This window comes from Xyrauchen texanus, chromosome 14, assembly GCF_025860055.1.
Source record: "Xyrauchen texanus isolate HMW12.3.18 chromosome 14, RBS_HiC_50CHRs, whole genome shotgun sequence".
NCBI lineage: Eukaryota > Metazoa > Chordata > Actinopteri > Cypriniformes > Catostomidae > Xyrauchen > Xyrauchen texanus.
The window spans coordinates 20,241,071-20,258,934 of record NC_068289.1 but is presented as its reverse complement, the minus strand read 5'-3'; the positions used below and the strand labels follow the sequence as shown (position 1 = coordinate 20,258,934).

At 38.1% G+C, this 17,864-nt stretch overlaps 1 protein-coding gene across 3 annotated transcripts in view; it reads right to left on the bottom strand.

The window, feature by feature from the left end:
* Positions 1-15,825, bottom strand: part of sp3a (sp3a transcription factor) — an 18,533-nt gene extending 2,708 nt beyond the window's left edge. The window contains exons 1-7 of one of the 3 annotated variants that reach the window (XM_052142333.1): positions 15,679-15,825; positions 15,356-15,429; positions 15,112-15,219; positions 9,123-10,118; positions 3,934-4,150; positions 854-1,043; positions 326-522 (exon numbers count right to left, since the gene is read on the bottom strand). In XM_052142333.1, coding sequence (XP_051998293.1) covers positions 326-522; positions 854-1,043; positions 3,934-4,150; positions 9,123-10,118; positions 15,112-15,219; positions 15,356-15,429; positions 15,679-15,685 — 1,789 coding nt within the window. In that variant the 5' untranslated portion in view covers positions 15,686-15,825. Of the gene's footprint in view, positions 1-325; positions 523-853; positions 1,044-3,933; positions 4,151-9,122; positions 10,119-15,111; positions 15,220-15,355; positions 15,430-15,614 lie in introns of all 3 variants that reach the window. The other 2 variants (XM_052142335.1, XM_052142334.1) reach the window with 2 other exon arrangements.
* Positions 15,826-17,864: the final 2,039 nt, after the last annotated feature.

Below are 17,864 nucleotides of genomic sequence, written 5' to 3'. Positions count from 1 at the left end.
TGATTTACTCGCAAAATCGTTCTTGGGATTTAAGAATCAATATTGTTCAAATGAAGACCAATATGCACACAGCCCTAATCATTTCTGTCTTTTCCATGCTTGCAGTTAACAATTTTTTTAAATACCTGATATTCTTAGGACTGTGGGAAAATTGTGCTAGGAGAAGATCTCAGAATCAAATTCTGAGTTGATTTTATGTTGATCACTTATGAGGGACCATTTGGTTTAGGACAGTGCATTAGAAGGCAGCTGGCTAGATTTTAAAACAGAGCTAAAGACTGTCACAGAAGCAGTGAGAAAAGAGAGTGCGAGTAAGAAAGTGTACCGGTGTGTGTTCTCCTGTGTCGCTGTAATTCATCACTGCGTGTGAATCTCTTTCCACAAAACATCCAGCTGCAGACAAAGGGTCTCTCCCCTGAGTGCCAGCGCAAGTGAGCTCGCAAGTGAGACGTCTTCCCATACACCTTACCGCAACCGGGTATATGACATATGTGCTGCTTCTTCTTGCCCATGTTAGATCCCCTACAACACATAATTTACAATTAGAAACACACCATAGGATATCTGTATTACATATTAACTAATTAATACATAATTAAATAATACTAAGCCTGTCAATATTTTGACTTCCAAAACTACTTTTTTTTTTTTTTGTCTATTTAATATTTATTTGTCTGCCCATACAATGTCTTTGTTTGTTTTCTCTACAAACTGTGACATGTGATTACTCTTATTAACTAACTGGCACATCATGCAATAAACATTTTATCGACTGACAGCCCTAATATATACATATAGACTGAAATATAACTTTCTTAAGTGTTAAAATGTGTTCTCCACAGTTTCATCTTACCTCCCTCCTCCCTCTTTGCAGTTGGGGCAGGTGCATGCAACCCTGCGCAGACGTTTGCCCTCCTGGCTCAAGCCCTCCATCTCCTCCTCCACTAAACGAACACGAAGGTGAGAGAGGTCATTGGCATTCAGCGTAGAGCTACTGTCCAGAGGCCACTCCTCCGAATCAGGCTCCTCCTTAATCTGAATATCTATAGAGTATATAGTATGACCAGTGTTACACTTGTATAATTGAAGAATTACTGCTGGACTTGATTCAAAACAACACACCCTCTTCTCGTACATAAGAGGGAACATGTTCTACACTTTAGCATCAATAAATGCTTTCCTGGACGAAAACAGAAACAAACTTTGCGGGTCTCTCTCGTGCATTTGGTGCAGTTAAAATCTCAATCCAATTATGATTAGGGATGTGCCAGGGTTGTCAACTGATCAACTTGTCATCTAATAACTTACTAGTCGAATATAGGGGTCGACTACTAACATTATTATTAGTGGTGGTGGTTTTAATGAGATTAATTAAGAGATGCAACTTCTTGCAGAATTTTTGCATGATGATACCTTGCTGTGCTTAACAGTGAATAACTGTCAGCACAGTAAAACCCTCCATATCTTGAATGCTTAAGGTTTAGTCCCTTTATGTGCTGCTGTTACAGCAATCAAAGTGCCGAATCAACAATATATTTCGAGATGATCACTGTAAGAAGTTAAAGGGGTCATGTTATGAGGAATCAAATTTTCCTTGATATTTTGACATAAGCGGTTGTTGTACTATAAAAACATACTGCAAGTTTCAGAAACTTTCTCTCTTGCCCAAATAGTGCATTTATTGTTTCTACTCTGCAAAAATTATTCGTTTTAAAATCGGCCCCTTAGTGATGCAAGAATGAATAGTCTCCGCCTCCACAATTTACGTAATCACTGCAGTGAATTCATAGAGCGAGAGTGGCTAACGGAACCCAATACTAGAAGTGCTACTATAGTTTGCTTCTAACCAACAAAAGGACTTCAGCCCCAAGTACACTTCAAATTTGACGAGAGCACTCAGTGTCTGCGTACAGTTGAACATTAGCCTGTCAAAATATACTCCATATAACTGTGCACGCATACAGAGGCAGTTGGAGCATGTATGCTACGACTGCTATGAGACAGCAGACTTTCTCTTCAGGAGTTCAGACCCATAAAGATGTCTTTATATTCCGATATCTCAAGACGTCCTCACACACGTGCTTTTGACTTGCATCATCTCCTGATGTTTAGTGGTGATTCTGCACGTTCAAAGACGTGCTGATAGGAAAATCGGGCTGCGGGCATTTAATGCTCACACATTCTGCTGATGACAGGCTTTGTGTCACGTGTCCTGCATGTCTGTATAGCCTTCTGAAGGATCCCAACAAGAGGAATGAGGACTAACCTTCGTTCTGCACATTTCTCTAAAGATTCTATTGAGATCTTTTATGATTCAGACTTTGCAAAGAAACATATATTGAAAGATGAAGTAATGGCAACTATTTTGACATGACAATAATGTTGGTGAGTAACAAATTTAATAATACAGTTTCATCTGTTTGTGTTTGTTTAAAATGTAAGGAATTGTATAGTCAGTCGTTTTTCTTCAATCGCAAAATAAACCATGATCAGGACTCAAGCGCGGAGCACATCATGCTTATTACACGTTTACCAAAGAAATACATTATTGCTCACAAAATATTGATGTGAGATAAAAAAAATAAATAAATGTATGTAAGAAAGAAAGCGTTGCATGGAGTGCAACAAAAGACAATGGTGAAGTATACGCTTGTAATGCTGCCAGATGTCTTGTTTTAGCCAGGACGTCCTCTATTTTGGCCACAATGAATGCGTTTGGATGCTCCTTGTCCCGTATTTAAGTGGCGATTCGATTGAGGGAGACCCTCTCCATCGGTCGACCCGCGAATCGATTGAGGGCTAAGAAAAATAAATAAATCGACCCCATTGGTGAACAATCCTATATTTCCCAAAACGGAATGCATATTAAAGAAGCAAGACAGGGAAACCAGAGGGCTGACCATCCCTAATATGTCTACCTAAAGCTGGATTCAGATTTATTAACCCTTTACATTGGCAGCTAGTCTGTTAGTCTGACCTATATTCACAGTTTGTTTAGCATTACTTTATCAACAACTTGTTTTCTTTTGTTATTTCAGTCGATCAACTGTTGTAATTTGATTTTGTGCTTTACATAAATTGGGACATATACTGTAGCCATCAATGATTGCCTGGACTGTGTACTTTTAGATAATTTTGTCAATCGCTTGCACGTTTTCATCATTTCATTCATGGGGAAAAAACAAAAACCAGTTCCACACTTGAAATTAGCATTAGCTTTGCAAAGATGTTAGCCAGTCATAACAGTGGGTTTTGTCTTCAGGAAGGCTGCATTACCTACAATAGTAGCCTAAAACAATAAGTTGCTTTTGGCAATGCTGGTTAACATTATTTTCCCAACCCTCGTTACCAAGGTGACTTCAACTATTTCGTAAAAGTACAGCAGCGATGGTAGCAGGTGAGCAGGGAATGTACATTACAGGGTATTTGACACTTTTCCTGAATCCCCATCATTACCAAGTTTTAGTACATGTAACAAAAACCTTGTTCATGACAGTCAGATATATTATACTAAAATATTTCACAACTTTTTCCATTACACAATCATTGAAGTGAAATCAGAGTACTTTACTACCAAATTCGCATTTACTACCAAAATTCTTGTTCATATTTTCACAGGAATTTTGTGCAAACCTCCGCAGTTGTAGCTTGCATTGCAGCGCTTCAGAAGTGGTGAATCTTGAGGCGCTTTACAGAAGCTGCCCTGAGTGCAGCCTACATTGCGGGTCAGTGAGACGGGTGCAGTTAATTTGGAGTGCTCACATTTTTCGTGGTTATTGCCACAAATGTTTATGGACAGTAAAATATTATTCAAAATTTGAAGTGCACAATAATCATATTCAATCAGGCTAGATCAAATAACCATGACCAGACGATTATTTACTAACGGTGACAGGCCTAATGTCATCCCTCCTCATGCAACAGCTGCAGTACCTCCAGTGCTGTCTGTGTCCTCAGACTGCTGGAACTGAACGCCCGCCTGACCCATGGAATTCACCGTCACTGACTGTAGGTTAGGCATCTGTCCTGAGGTCAGGGTAACTGGTGTACTGCCCTGACCCAGAGAGAGTGTCTGCACCGGGGCAAGAGTAATCTGCTGAGATGGAGCTGCCTGGAGCTGAAGATTCTGGAGGTTCTGAACTCCTTGGACCTGCAAGAAGAGAATGGGATGGGCAAACAAAGTGGTTTAAAGAATGTTCAAGAATTTTTTAAGGAAGAACCTCTTGGATCTAAATATAGTTTTGTTACAAAAATATTAAACAAAAACAATATTTGTTGTAAAATATGTTAAAGTTTTCCTTTTTATTCAAGTCCTACTTATTAAAACAAAAATGTGTATGTTTAATTAGACACTGTGATAATCACTGATTTAATTAAGTACATGTAATTACACTGATTAAATGAAGACTTAAAGGGCATTCAGTAGTTTTCTAGCTCACGTTAGCGTTGCTATTCTTTGTGTACTTTAAGCAACGACGTTACAGTGGTGTTAGACGCTATACTGCCATCTTTCATTGTGGATCAGCATAATCGTCTCTGCTGTCCCTGTCAGCTTTGGAATGTCATATGCATCTGGAAAATATTAGAGTTTGAGGTCATTTCTAAAGTTATTTACAGTTGAAGTCAGAAATGTACATACACCTTAGCCAAATGCATTTAAACTCAGTTTTCCACAATTCTTGCCATTTAATCGTAGAAAACATTCCCTGTCTTAAGTCAGTTAGGATGACTATTTTAAGAATGTGAAATGTCAGAATAATAGTAGAGAGAGTGATTTACTTCAGCTTTTATTTCTTTTATCACATTCCTAGTGGGTCAGAAGTTGACATACACTGTTAGTATTTGGTAGCAATCCCTTTAAAATGTTTAACTTGGGTCAAACTTTTTGGATAGCCTTCCACAAGCTTCTCATAATACGTTGCTGGAGTTTTGGCCCATTCCTCCAGACAGAACTGCTGTAACTGCCACTTTGATCGCACATGCTTTTTCAGTTCTGCCCAGAAATTCTTGAAATTTGATTGAGGTCAGGACTTTGCGATGGCCTCTCCAATACCTTGGATTTGTTGTCCTTAAGCCATTTTGCCACAACATTGGAGTATGCTTGGGGTTATTGTCCACTTGCAACGGAGCTTTAACATCCTGGCTGATGTTTTGAGATGTTGCTTCAATATATACAAATAATTTTCCTTCCTCATGATGCCATCTATTTTTTGAAGTGCATCAGTCCCTCCTGCAGCAAAGAACACCCACAACATGATGCTGCCACCCCCATTATTCATGGTTGGGATGGTGTTCTTCAGCTTGCAAGCCTCACCCTTTTTCCTCCAAAAATAATGATGGTCATTTTGGCCAAACAATTTTCTATTTTCAATTTTCTACAATTTTGGTTTCATCAGACCAGAGAACATTTCTCCAAAAAGCAAGATCTTTGTCTCCATGTGCACTTGCAAACTGTAGCCTGGCTTTTTTATGGAGGTTTTGCAGCAGTGGCTACTTCCTTGCTGTGTCAGGTTAAGTCGATATTGGATTTGTTTTACAGTGGCTATAGATTCTTGTCTACTTGTTTCCTCCAGCGTCTTCACAAGTCATTTGCTGTTGTTCTGGGATTGATTTGCACTTTTTGCATCAAACTACATTTATCTTTATGAGTCCCCTTCCTGAGCGGTATGATGGCTGTGTGGTCCCTTGGTGTTTATTCTTGCATACTATTGTTTGTACACATGAAGATGGTTCCTTAAGGCATTTGGAAATTACTCCCAAGGATGAACCAGGCTTGTGAAGGTCAACAATGTTTTTCTGAGGTTTTGGATGATTTCTGTCGATTTTCACTGAGTTTGAAGGTAGGCCTTAAAATACATCCACAAGTACACCTCCAATTTAGTACAACTCCTATCAGAAGCTAATTGTCTAAAAGGCTTTACATCATTTTCTAGAATTTTCAAAACTGCATTAAGACACAGTTAACTTAGCGTATGTAAACTTCTGACCCACTGTAATTGTGATATAGTGTGATAAAAGTGAAACAATCGGCCTGTAAACCATTGTTGGAAAAATTACTCGTGTCATGCACAAAGAAGATGTCCTACACGACTTGCCAAAAGTATAGTTTGTTTATATAAAACCTGTGGATTTGTTAAAAAAATTTTTTTAATGACTTCAATCTAAATGTATGTTAACTTCTGATTTCAACTGTATTACTCCTATAATATAATTGCTTTGCCTAAAAAAAACGTCAAAAACCAAATGAGCATGCTTCAACTGTTCAGGATAGATTATTATTGTCCCTCATATCAATAATCTTTGGAGACTGTCTACGTTTCACATTATTTCTAAAAGACAGTTATTACCTTTTTTAGAGAACTGCTTAGCATAAAATAAACCTCATTATATATTGATACAGGATGTTATGGCAAAGGAAAGATTAGAATCATTTTTGTTGATCAAATTTAGCATGTCAATGAACACTGTATTTGAAGGACTTTTTTTTTTATTTCCAAGCAACCAACGTCATGGTTTACACAAAATCCACAACAATCGCTATACCAAGCTACTTTGCACTAAAAGAATGAAGACGTAGATGCCTTATCGTTACGATGTGCACTCTAGTTTTTTGCCTTTGCCGGTCTTTCTGTCTTCTTGCTTGAAGCAAGTTGCTTCAGAGCTTTTTTGCTTCTTCGGCAGTACAGCTACCTGATCTCCCATTGTCTCCGCTGCTAAAGCACGATAAATAAGTACGCTCCATTGTGTTCTGTCACCATGACAAATTCCTTGTGTGTGTAAGCATACTTGGCAATGAAGCTCATTCTGATTCTTTTTGCTCTTCGTGTCACCAAACAGCAAAATACTAAGCATAACCAAAATTATCAATCGACATTGGCGGCAGCCAATGAGCGCATTAATTCTCTTCTTCGACGTTTAGAAAAACACCACAGAACATGTGATTTCAACAAGGCGAAACACATTGAGGGGGGTGAGCCACACCATGTAGAATAAAACACTTTTTTATAGAAAACTATAATGAGTAAAGTCTCACGTGAGTGTACACCATTCCGATCAAACTTCACAAAAACACTTTTTAGATTGGCTCCAAACTACTGAATGCACCTTTAAGTACTCTTAACACAGTAACGGTTCTCGTTTATTTCAAGTTAATCAGGTCTAAAATTATGACTTGTGATTCAGTTGGTAAGTGGAGAACTGCTCTGACCGATTCATAGAGGTTGTCTTTAGACCAATTCAAACTGTTCAAATATACTTAAAGGGATAGTTCACCCAAAACGTTTAATTCTCAAATTTTCTCACCTTCATGCAATCTCAAACTTATATGAATGTCATTCTTCTCAAAATACAAAGGATATATTTTTTAAGGATGCATGATGTGTTTTTGTCAATACAATGCATGTCACTGGGGTCTAAACATTCAAGCTCCGAAAAAGGACATAAAGACAGCGTAAAAAGCCCCATTTCCACCTGGTATTACAATGCGTGTAGGGTGATCCGAACACATGTAGTCAGGTGAGACACATTGCGGTTTACAACTGGTCACTCAAATGAGTCTCCTGTGTCCACTTGTGTTCGGATTTTGAGGGGAGGGTCTCTGTTTCATGACAACATACATCAATCACTCTGTAAGTGTTACTGCATGAAATTAAAAGGACAAAAAAATCAGAAAAGACAAAGCATGAAAAAAATGGTGCACTGTTTATCCCAGATGCAGTTGAAATTTAACCCAAGCACAAACGCAACAAGTCAAGCAGAATTATCCATTATTTTAGTGGATTAATACAGGTTATTAAAGGAGCTTTAAGAATTTGTGCTTGTCATCTGGGTTGATATCAGACAAACTAAAGAAGATCTGTGAGGCTCTCATGATTGTGTATGTATCCAGTTTTTTTACATTTTCCAATAGGATGGTTTTTCCTTTAAAAGCCACTTGTAAATGGCGAAGTTTAAGTTCTTGTTTTAGCGTAGCGGTTGATTGACAGGTAAGGGTTGATGCATCTCCGTAGCTGGGATGCAGTCATGACGGATTACTGTTTACACCTCAAATGTAATGGGGTTTCTGTGATCCAATCATAAAACATTTGAGACCCCAATTAGACCTGTAGTTAGGGCTGACCACATGTGATCGGATCACCTGAAATGCATCTTAATATCTCCATACAACTCGAGTGGTTTAGATAAGCTCATTCTTGCATGCTCAAGCGAGAACTTCTGGTTGTGTCGTGCACACGTCAGTTCTTGTGTGAACATGCAAGTGCACACGTATCAATCGTGAGGATGCGTGAACTAGCTTTTATTTTTTATATAAACTTGCATGGGAGAGTTGGGTGGAAGTAAAGCGTTTTGGTGATTAAGGACTGAATTTTGGCTTTGTTTTCACCAAAAGCAATCATATCGCTTCAGATGTCATGGATCAAACCACTGGAGTCATTTACTTTTTATGGACCCCATTGTCTTACACTGTATGGATAAAATCACCCCATACATCTCTAAAATCTCTGTGTTTGTAAAGAAAAGTCATTCAAGTTTGAGATGGCATGAGGGTAAGTAAATGATTAGACAATTATCATTTTTGGGTTAACTATTCCTTTAACCTACAATGACAGCAAAAGTGAGTCTGTTTGATCAATTAATTAAAAAGAAAAGTAATAAGCTTATAAGAGGCATTTGTTCATAACGTTTATTGTTGTACAGACAACTCAAATATTTGATATTTTATATATTTATTTTATTTGTATTATCTCATGAACCCATTTCTTCTCCTTTTCACCACATTCAATTCACACCGCAAACTCACAACTCAGCTAAAATGCTGTCAATGGCACTGTAGATTCAGTAGTGACAAACTAAAGCTGGAAACACTATATCAGTATTTTAGTACAGTGTACTGTCTGCAACAGAGGGAGAATGCAGTCGTTCAAGAACTGTTAACACAATCATAAAAATCTAACTAGAACAAGTAGTGAAATTAAAAGCAGTTCTCGCTTACAACCCTAAAAAATGCACTAAAATAATCTTTTACAATTGCAGTTTTATAACTGCAATTCAACATTCATAACCTCAAGAATAAAAAAAAGGGTTTGGTGTCAATCATCACTGCTAAACCTGAAAAATCTTACCTGGAAGGTCTGCCACTGTATCTGTCCTGATGGTGTGACCGTTTGTGCCTGGATGAGAAAGGTTCCTGGGTTGATGAACTGGACGTTTTGCAAAGACGACTGGCCTAGAGCAGACATCTGACCATCACTGGTCTGCAAGGGCAAATGCTGTAACTGGATCACCTGCTGTCCTCCCGGCAACTGCACCGCTCCCTGACTGAGGTAGGCCGATCCATCCCCCTGCTCACCCGGCGTAGGCTGCGTGAGTACGCCCGTGCCGTCTATCGTGCTGGCTGGTTGCTGTGAGGATATGGAGGATGCTGATGATGTAGTAGGCACAAACATGTCTGTGGTTGCATTAGAGTTGAATGTCTGTTGTTGCTGTTCTCCTGCTTTCTCCGAGCCTTCTGAGTTCTCCACACTCTGATTGGTCATGATCAGCTGTCCGTCCGCTGTGATGCCGGTGGCTATTGGCTGGGCCCCAGAGAGGCCTAGAGAGTCCAGATCGACACTGTTTATGGGCACAAAGGTAATGTTACCAGACAAACCTAGAGGCACATTAGTGACCACCTGACCCTGACTACTGAAGGTAGAACTTCCTAGAGACAACTGCTGGGTCATGAGGTTCTGACTGTTGCCGAGCACATCGGCTGATGCTGTTCCTGTGATGCTGATGGTCTGGGTGCCGTCTGGGAGGATCTGGATCTGCCCTGAGGAGTCATGGGCCATTGAGCCCCCCTCAACCGCTGAGGCAGAGAAACCCAACTGCCCATCGGCCGTCTGCACCTGAGGGATCACTTGGTACTGAATGTTAGGCACTGCACCGTTGGACCCATCGGCACCTGACGTCAGTAAGATGGACTGGTTCTGGAGACCCTGGAGGCTCTGGAGAGGAAGAACATACTGTCCGTTGGATGTGACGATACCGGTGCCGGGGAGATGTAAGACACCCGAATCGTCCTTTATCGCTTCCCACCTATCAGACGACCCTGTTAACTGCACTGTGAGGTCTGCGTTCTATGAAGGAAAGCAGACATGTTTCACAAGAGAAAAACTATTTCAAAAAATTAAATAGTGTAGAGGAGGGAAAATAGTTTATATAGCTGTCATTGACATGCAGATGAGCCTTTCAACAAAGTTAAAAGCGATAGCAATTAGGGCAGGACGATATATATATATATATATATTAGAGGTCGACCGATTAATCGGCTGACCGATTAATCGGCCGATTTTTTAACATAATCGGCATCGGCCAAGTATATCAAGCCGATTATTAGGCAGGCGCATCTGTGGGCAGCCTAGTGTTGTTGTGGAACACGTGTTCGACGCACGCTGCCCCTAGAGTCATTTTCCAGCAGAGTGAGCAGACCTCATCCAGTGCCTAAGGAAGGAGCTAAGTTCCTTTGAGAAAACGGTAAGGATTAAATTTGTATAACTTCTTTATATTTAATTAAAAACTTTTGATATGTTACTGCCAACTTCGAGAAAACACACGACATGACGTTCGGCTACTTTGGATATTGATAGCGTAGTTGAAGTTGCATTATCACAGCAGAAGGGTTGCTATCATGTCACAATGACAAGTAAGCAAGAAATTTGCAATTACAGACAGTGAATCTGAGACTATTATTTGTTCTGTTTGTGTGTCTTATATTTGAGAGGGTTGTCACTCATTGCAGAGAAATAAGTAATAAAAAAATATACCAACACGCTATAGGCTATTGAAGGACTGGCTTTGGTAAGCTCGGACGTTATCGGTTCTGCTGTCGGTACTGGAGAAATTAAGAAAATACATTTATTATTGCAATAAAGAGAAAGTTATTTTATCTCGCCAGCCATTTCTATGTATAATAATATGAAACCATTTGTCTGTGATGCAATTTAGCTATTCGCAGTCAGAGAGAGAGAGAGAGATCTCGCTCACGCGGTGCCACAGCGAGCACAACACGAGCCCTGCATAATGAGTGAAAGAACTAAACATTCAAACATAGCCTGGTTTAGATCTGTGATATTAATCTGATTTTATTTTAGATTTCGCCTTCCAAAGATTATAAAAAGAATATTTATACATAACCCGCATTCTGTCTAGCACAACTTCCTTCCCTTCACAGCGGTGCACTGACATTTCTCCCTAAAACTCAAACTTAACGTCAGAATCAGCACGATCGGTGATTGTTGTAAAATGCTACTGTTGCTAAATTGCGGGACGCTTTTAATAATAAAAAGAGTGCAAGAGATACCGTTCCCAAGGCGGCGCAGCTCGAAACACATCACAAAGAGACAAGCAAAGTATAGGCTACTTTGGGTTTCATGTGCGCGTCTAAACGATCAAATATACACAAAAATATGTCAAAACGACCGGCTTGGAGATTCACTTAAACACAGTTTATGTCTTAAATGGACGTAGTTATGGAAATAGTTGGGGAGAAAATATGCTGCATCAGGAGCCTATTAGATCTGAACTCGGTCTTAAAGGGGAAGCTGTCTAATGAACATGCTGACATTGAGCCCTTACTGCAAATCAAACAACAAAAGGCAAAGAGAAAATCGCTTACAGCTCTTGAATGAATAACTTCTGCATTAATGAGCATTAATCTATCTATGATAAACTATGCAGTGTTATTTTACAATTGATTACTTTATTAGATTTCTTTTTAGACCACACCTGAACAGTAATGTTAGTAGACCTTCCTGAAATTAAATCACTGTGCCTATATAACGTTTATCTTTGTGTAATATATATATATATATATATATATATATATATATATATATATATAAATTTATCTTTTGGACCGTCAAACAGCAAGCAGACTGATGGCACCCATTTACTTCCATTGTATAGATAAAAAGAGCTGAAATGTGCTTGTAAATATCGTTGCTTCGGTTCTGCTGAAGAAGGAAAGTCACACACATCTGGAATGGCTTAAAGATAAATAAATCATGAGGATTTTCATTTTTGGGTGAAATGTAACCCTTTACCATTTATGAAGCACACATACACCTTTGACAGAAGAATGACAAATTGTATAACAATTAATCATCATAATAGTGAGAGCTCTAAAACAGACAATTAATTGTCATAATCGCAATTATTTGTTTGACAATTAATCGTCAGCCAAATTTCATAATTGTGACAGCCCTAGTCCCACATTAATAATAATACAGTATTAAATATTCAACTTGATGAGGTCCCAAAAAAATAAGTGAGTGAATTTGTAGTTTCAGCACACCCCGTTAATTCACAAAACAAAAAATAATAATGCAAATATTTGTAGGTAAATACTGATTTTATTACTATCTATGCATTGCTCTACTGCCAAAAATGAACATTAAACAAATACACTGAGTTTATGAAAGCACACTGAGATTAAATAAAAAATTCTAATTCTGTTGGTATTTGCATTACCTAGTTGCCTATTAAAGTCTACGCTTCCAAAAGTAATGAAACGATCTCTCTCTTGAATATCAGCGCATTAATAAAGAGTGCTTTTCCAGGTGTATTCAGAGGCTGTGAGAGCATTTAGCTTGAGCCAGCATCACATATCATGGTAAAATATCCCCACCAACTGTTCTGGCCGAACTGCACTCTAAATCAGCGGTGTCGAACACAAGTCCAATTCAACTTGCTTTGCATTAGGTGATCGTGGTCTCGTGCAAATGGGCAAATTCACACTATTTGTCTGAAACTGGACCATTGAGTGACACTGTCACAGATAAACTATTTTTTCCCCACTCACAACTATATTGATAATATGGATGATGGACAGATACAAGAAAACCTTAGAATAGGAAGGTATGGTTTTGTCCTTTCTTGTATATTCATAAGTACTTTATCACTTTGTAGGGTAAATATTTGCTTATATTAGGCAAAAGTCAGATTATATATATAGGCCTATATACAGTATATACTGTATATTAGGAATGAGCACGAGTACTCGGATGTGCAGCAATGATCAAACATGAAAACAATGATCAATGGTGATCGTGTATGTTGTGACTTTTCACTTAATTCGAAATTCAGTGTCAATTATCTGACAACTAAACACAAACATGTCAACGAGGGAGCTAATTTTTAATTTTGAGATTGATTACGTTGTGATTTTGAGGAGTAAATTGATTGTCAGAGACATCTAATGGCAACCATACTGATAAACAATGCTGCAATGCTATCTTTACAATAATCAAAAGAGTGTGTAATTAACCGTGTTTTGAACACGTCTTTGCAAAACGTTTGCTAAACATGTTTTATTATCATTTAATATAAGAACTTTGACTCATTAATTAATATTATTAAATAAAAATGAATGTTCATAACTGACTGTAAACCTCCATCTTAATGAAGATTTGAAGATTCCAAGTTAGAAGTCTGACATAAAGTGTCATTCCAATGCACTTTCCCCAGTTGAAAGGTGGAAATTCCGAATCTCAGAGTTGAATAGAATGGTTCATGAATCACAGCAACAATATGGAGCATCACGGACACGAAAACACACAAACAAACACTCACACAATAACGCACACACTCTCACACACACAATAACAAAATTACACACACTCACACACAATAGCACACGCCAGGCTTGTGGCAGAGGACTCAACACATTGAAGCAGCACATATACAGCAGGCGAATGTTTCAAACAGTTAGACAGAGCGTAGCTACATAAATGGAACAAAATGCAGCGTCTTCCAAACTGAACTTCAACTTAACACGCCTATTCAAAAAAGCTATGGTTATGGCATACACGTTATATGAAAATAGACAGTTCATACAGTCACTAAAAAAACTGGTGCATGCTTACTAAGATTACTATGGTAACCTGAAGAAGAACAGACAGATGCGCTTTGTGCGCATTCTTTCATTGAGCTGGGCAGCGAATCTTCACATAATGACAAAATATGATGTGTTATATTTTGATTATGCAATCTTCTGTACATTTTGTAACTGATTATTTTATAACAGCTTACAATAATAAATAGACGATACACTGGAACAACAAGACGCAATGCAGCGGTCAAAGACTTTTGTCAGACATGTTATTATACTGTTATGTACATGTCATTGTCCCTTGAGTACTCGAGCACTCGAGCATTTAGTCATAGAAATCAAATAAACAAAATAACCATCCCTAGTGTTTACATTAGTCTACTATATATATATATATATATATATATATATATATATATATATATATATATATATATATATATATATATATATATAAATAAATAAATTATACGATAGACAGACAGACAGGTAGGTAATTAATCCAAAGTCTAATAAAAATAGAATATGTCTCCAGACCTTTCGGTTTCAGTCAAACATTTTAATTTCAGTGCATCACTAATGATTGCCATTCTTCTGTTCATTTAGTGAAAAACAGTGAAATTTTTGAAATTAATAAAAATACAATTTTTCATTTTCAGTTCATAATGCATGTACTAATGTTAATGAGATTTTAGTAGCCATATCGCAAAACCCTAATACCAATGACCACATCCTCACTTCAAGCCTTCACTATGGTGATGTAAAAGACAGACCCTTCAAACTCCCATATATAAGGATGTTTGGAATGGGTTTGAAATACTGCAAGTAGTTGATACATTTCATATGACCTTCAAACAAATCCAATTTACACCGTTTAATCATAATTTTTGGAATGATGTGTTCACTTGGTTTCACTATGGATATATTTCTGGAATTAATGTTGGACATTTGCACTAGTGCAGCACTTTTTCACTTCACTTTTATTGTAGAATAAAGTCTGATTTGGTATTCATGCTTATTTCTAAGTTGCTGTGCATAAAACTAACATGTCTGCTAATGGATTTGCAGTAAATTTACCATCATAACTAAGATAGTACTGGAAAGTTCCATTATATCATGTAATCATATTTCAATGTGTGTTATAAACAGGCACCGTAAAGAACCAAGACTCCCTGGGTGAAACTCGTAGTACATACCATTTTAAGGCGCTATAAAAGTGATATCTTTAGTTAGTGACTTACCACTCCCGCAGAATTATTAGAGGTGGCCCCATTCTCTGCCCCGTGGGCGGGCGAACCGAGGCCGGTGCAAGTGGCGGCGAGCAGGGCGAGCGGCGAGGGCTGGCCGTCCTGCAGATGGGCGGGTTTAACACAAGAAAGGGGTGGCCACACAGGAAGTACCAGTGTTTTTAACCGAACAAACAGTAAACTTCATCAAAGCACACGTTCACGAGAGTATGAGATGAGAGATTGTGATTGAATTTACCTGCTCTGCACCGCCGCCGTCCTGAGCGTTGCTGCTGTCCGCCATGACTCCCGCTTTCACTGGCCCTTCAGGCGCTTCAACACAAAACACAGCCCTTAGAGAGCCTATATACCGCACGTTTGCAGTGTATACCGCTTTGATAATAATAACAGCAATGCATTAATGTTATATGGATAATTTAAAGTATTTATGTATTCCCTCCTCGTATATTAAACTATTTTCTTCACCCGCCTGCTAACCTTAGCTTAGCATAGCTTACCATAAACAGAGCCAGCACAAAGATTCAAAGCGACCCTTCTCACGCTCTTCTAACTCATACGTACCGGTCATTACGTGAGTTCTTTCAAAAAGAATCCTGATTTCCGCGTTTAATTACAATCCAAGCATGATTATTTTAATCGCTGTCGGCGCTCGCTTTAGATCAGTTTTTTTCCTAATTTGATTGACGGCGGGGCTTCCACTTCGTCAACTGCGTCACAGACAGGAAGTCCCGCCCTTCGTCTCTCCCCTCATTGGAGGTTGGGTTTGAGGGTTCGTATGTTGATTGGATGGACGTGATATCTGTCATTTTGACCGGGTTGTTTCCCATATGTCTCTCTGTACATGTAACTAGTTTGGTCGGTGAAGGTGTGAAAGCGTTTTTTAAATCTGAAAGAGGAACCAGAGTATTTGTTTTGTTTTTCGTTTCGATGCATTGAGTACATCGTTTGCTTTTAAACTTGTTTGACAAATGCTTTATTTTTTATATGTTTGTATTTTAATAGGCCTATTTCTAAACATATTTTGCAAGAATGCTTAATTGTAGTTCACTTTGCTCACTAATTTCTCTTCAGGCAAGCAGGAACACTGATGATACATAATTTTTCATTGTCTTATAATGTTGTAAACATCTATTAAGAGGTTTGTGGTTTAATGTAAGAGCCCACTTGAGCTCTGTCAAGGGTTTCTCATGCCACCAGACTGACTTCTCAGTCTGAATGCAGAATGCAGCAGCACCTTTCTTAAGGATGCGCAGAGCGATATCACTGGAATAAGCCACACTTATATTTTTATTGGAACACAAATCTATAATTACAGATAAACATTACAGCAGAAAAAAGTTACATTTTGTGTTTAATCTCTCCAAAACACAGATGGTAGACATAACCATGAACAATCTCACCCATCCCGTATGCCAGGCAGGGTTGAGAGGATTACTTTTAAAAAGTATTCCGCTACAAATTTAATTTGTAATGTATTCATTTAGATTACATCCATGTCAGTATCATAATCTAAATAATTTGGATTACTTCAGCACTGGCTGATTTATTTATTTATTTATTGACTATAAACAAGTAAATAAATCAAGAAAATAAACTTCACTGTAAAAATAAATTTTCTTAAAAAAAAAAGCCTAAATATGTTTTGCTACTCAAGTAAATGTATCTTGTTGTAAGAAATTTTAAGATATTTTTACAGGAAAACAATCTTTAAATAAGGATACAATTTCTGCTGTAAATCTTTGCCCTAATATCAAAGGTCTTACTAAAGAAAACAGTTATGCTCTGATGTGAATTTTCTTCATAGAATTCATTTTAAAATATAATCGCGCCTGGCAACAGATGCATGGAAAGGCAAGATATAGCATTTTATCTTAGCATAAAGCTAAATGTTCACAGGACAATTTACAAAAGGTACTTGTAGCAGGGCGGAGGGCCAGCCGGGTTGTGATTATACACACCCGGTCCCTTATCAGGCTAATTAAGCCTCCGAGAAGGATAAAGGCCGATGGCAGAAGCTTGGTGCGACGAGAGAGAGAGATAGCTTACGGACGTGCGTGCGTGCGTGCGTGCGCGCGTGCGTCCGTCCGTGCGTGTGTGTGTCTTTTGGTTTAAGTTATTCATTAATATATAATTTATATTTCCAAGCCGGTTCTCGCCTCCTCCTTCCCATTTAACTCCTTTACAGTACTATTTTTGCTGCTCCAAACTTAAAAACCCCACAGACTGTACACAACCACATCCTTTTCTGATCATATGTGGATTCTGATCATAGAATGAGACAGAAAATATATTATTTGTAGCTTTCTATACAATGTTAAAGGCAATATTGGTTAGCATGTCTTGTAAAAATAGCCAAATTGTATAAAAACATTGACAAGGCATGTAAATGCATATTTATTGGATTTATGTTTCATCTGTCAAAGCGTTTTGAAGTGTGTTTTGTTAAGCTGTAGAAACATGATGTAGTTAATCTATTAAAGCGTCATCCTAGTTGTATATGACTTTCTTCTTTCAGCCAAGCTTTATAATGGGAGTGAATGGTTCCTTAGATTTTGAAGCCCAAAAAAGTGCATCCATACATTAGAAAAGTAATCTATATGACTCCACTGGGTTAATAAAGGCCTTCTGAAGCAAAGTGATTTGTTTTCGTAAGAAAAATATCCATATTTATAACTTTATAAACTATAATCACTGGTGTCCGGTAATGGGTGTCTGCGCGTTCACAAGAGAGTCGAGTTCCGGCATAT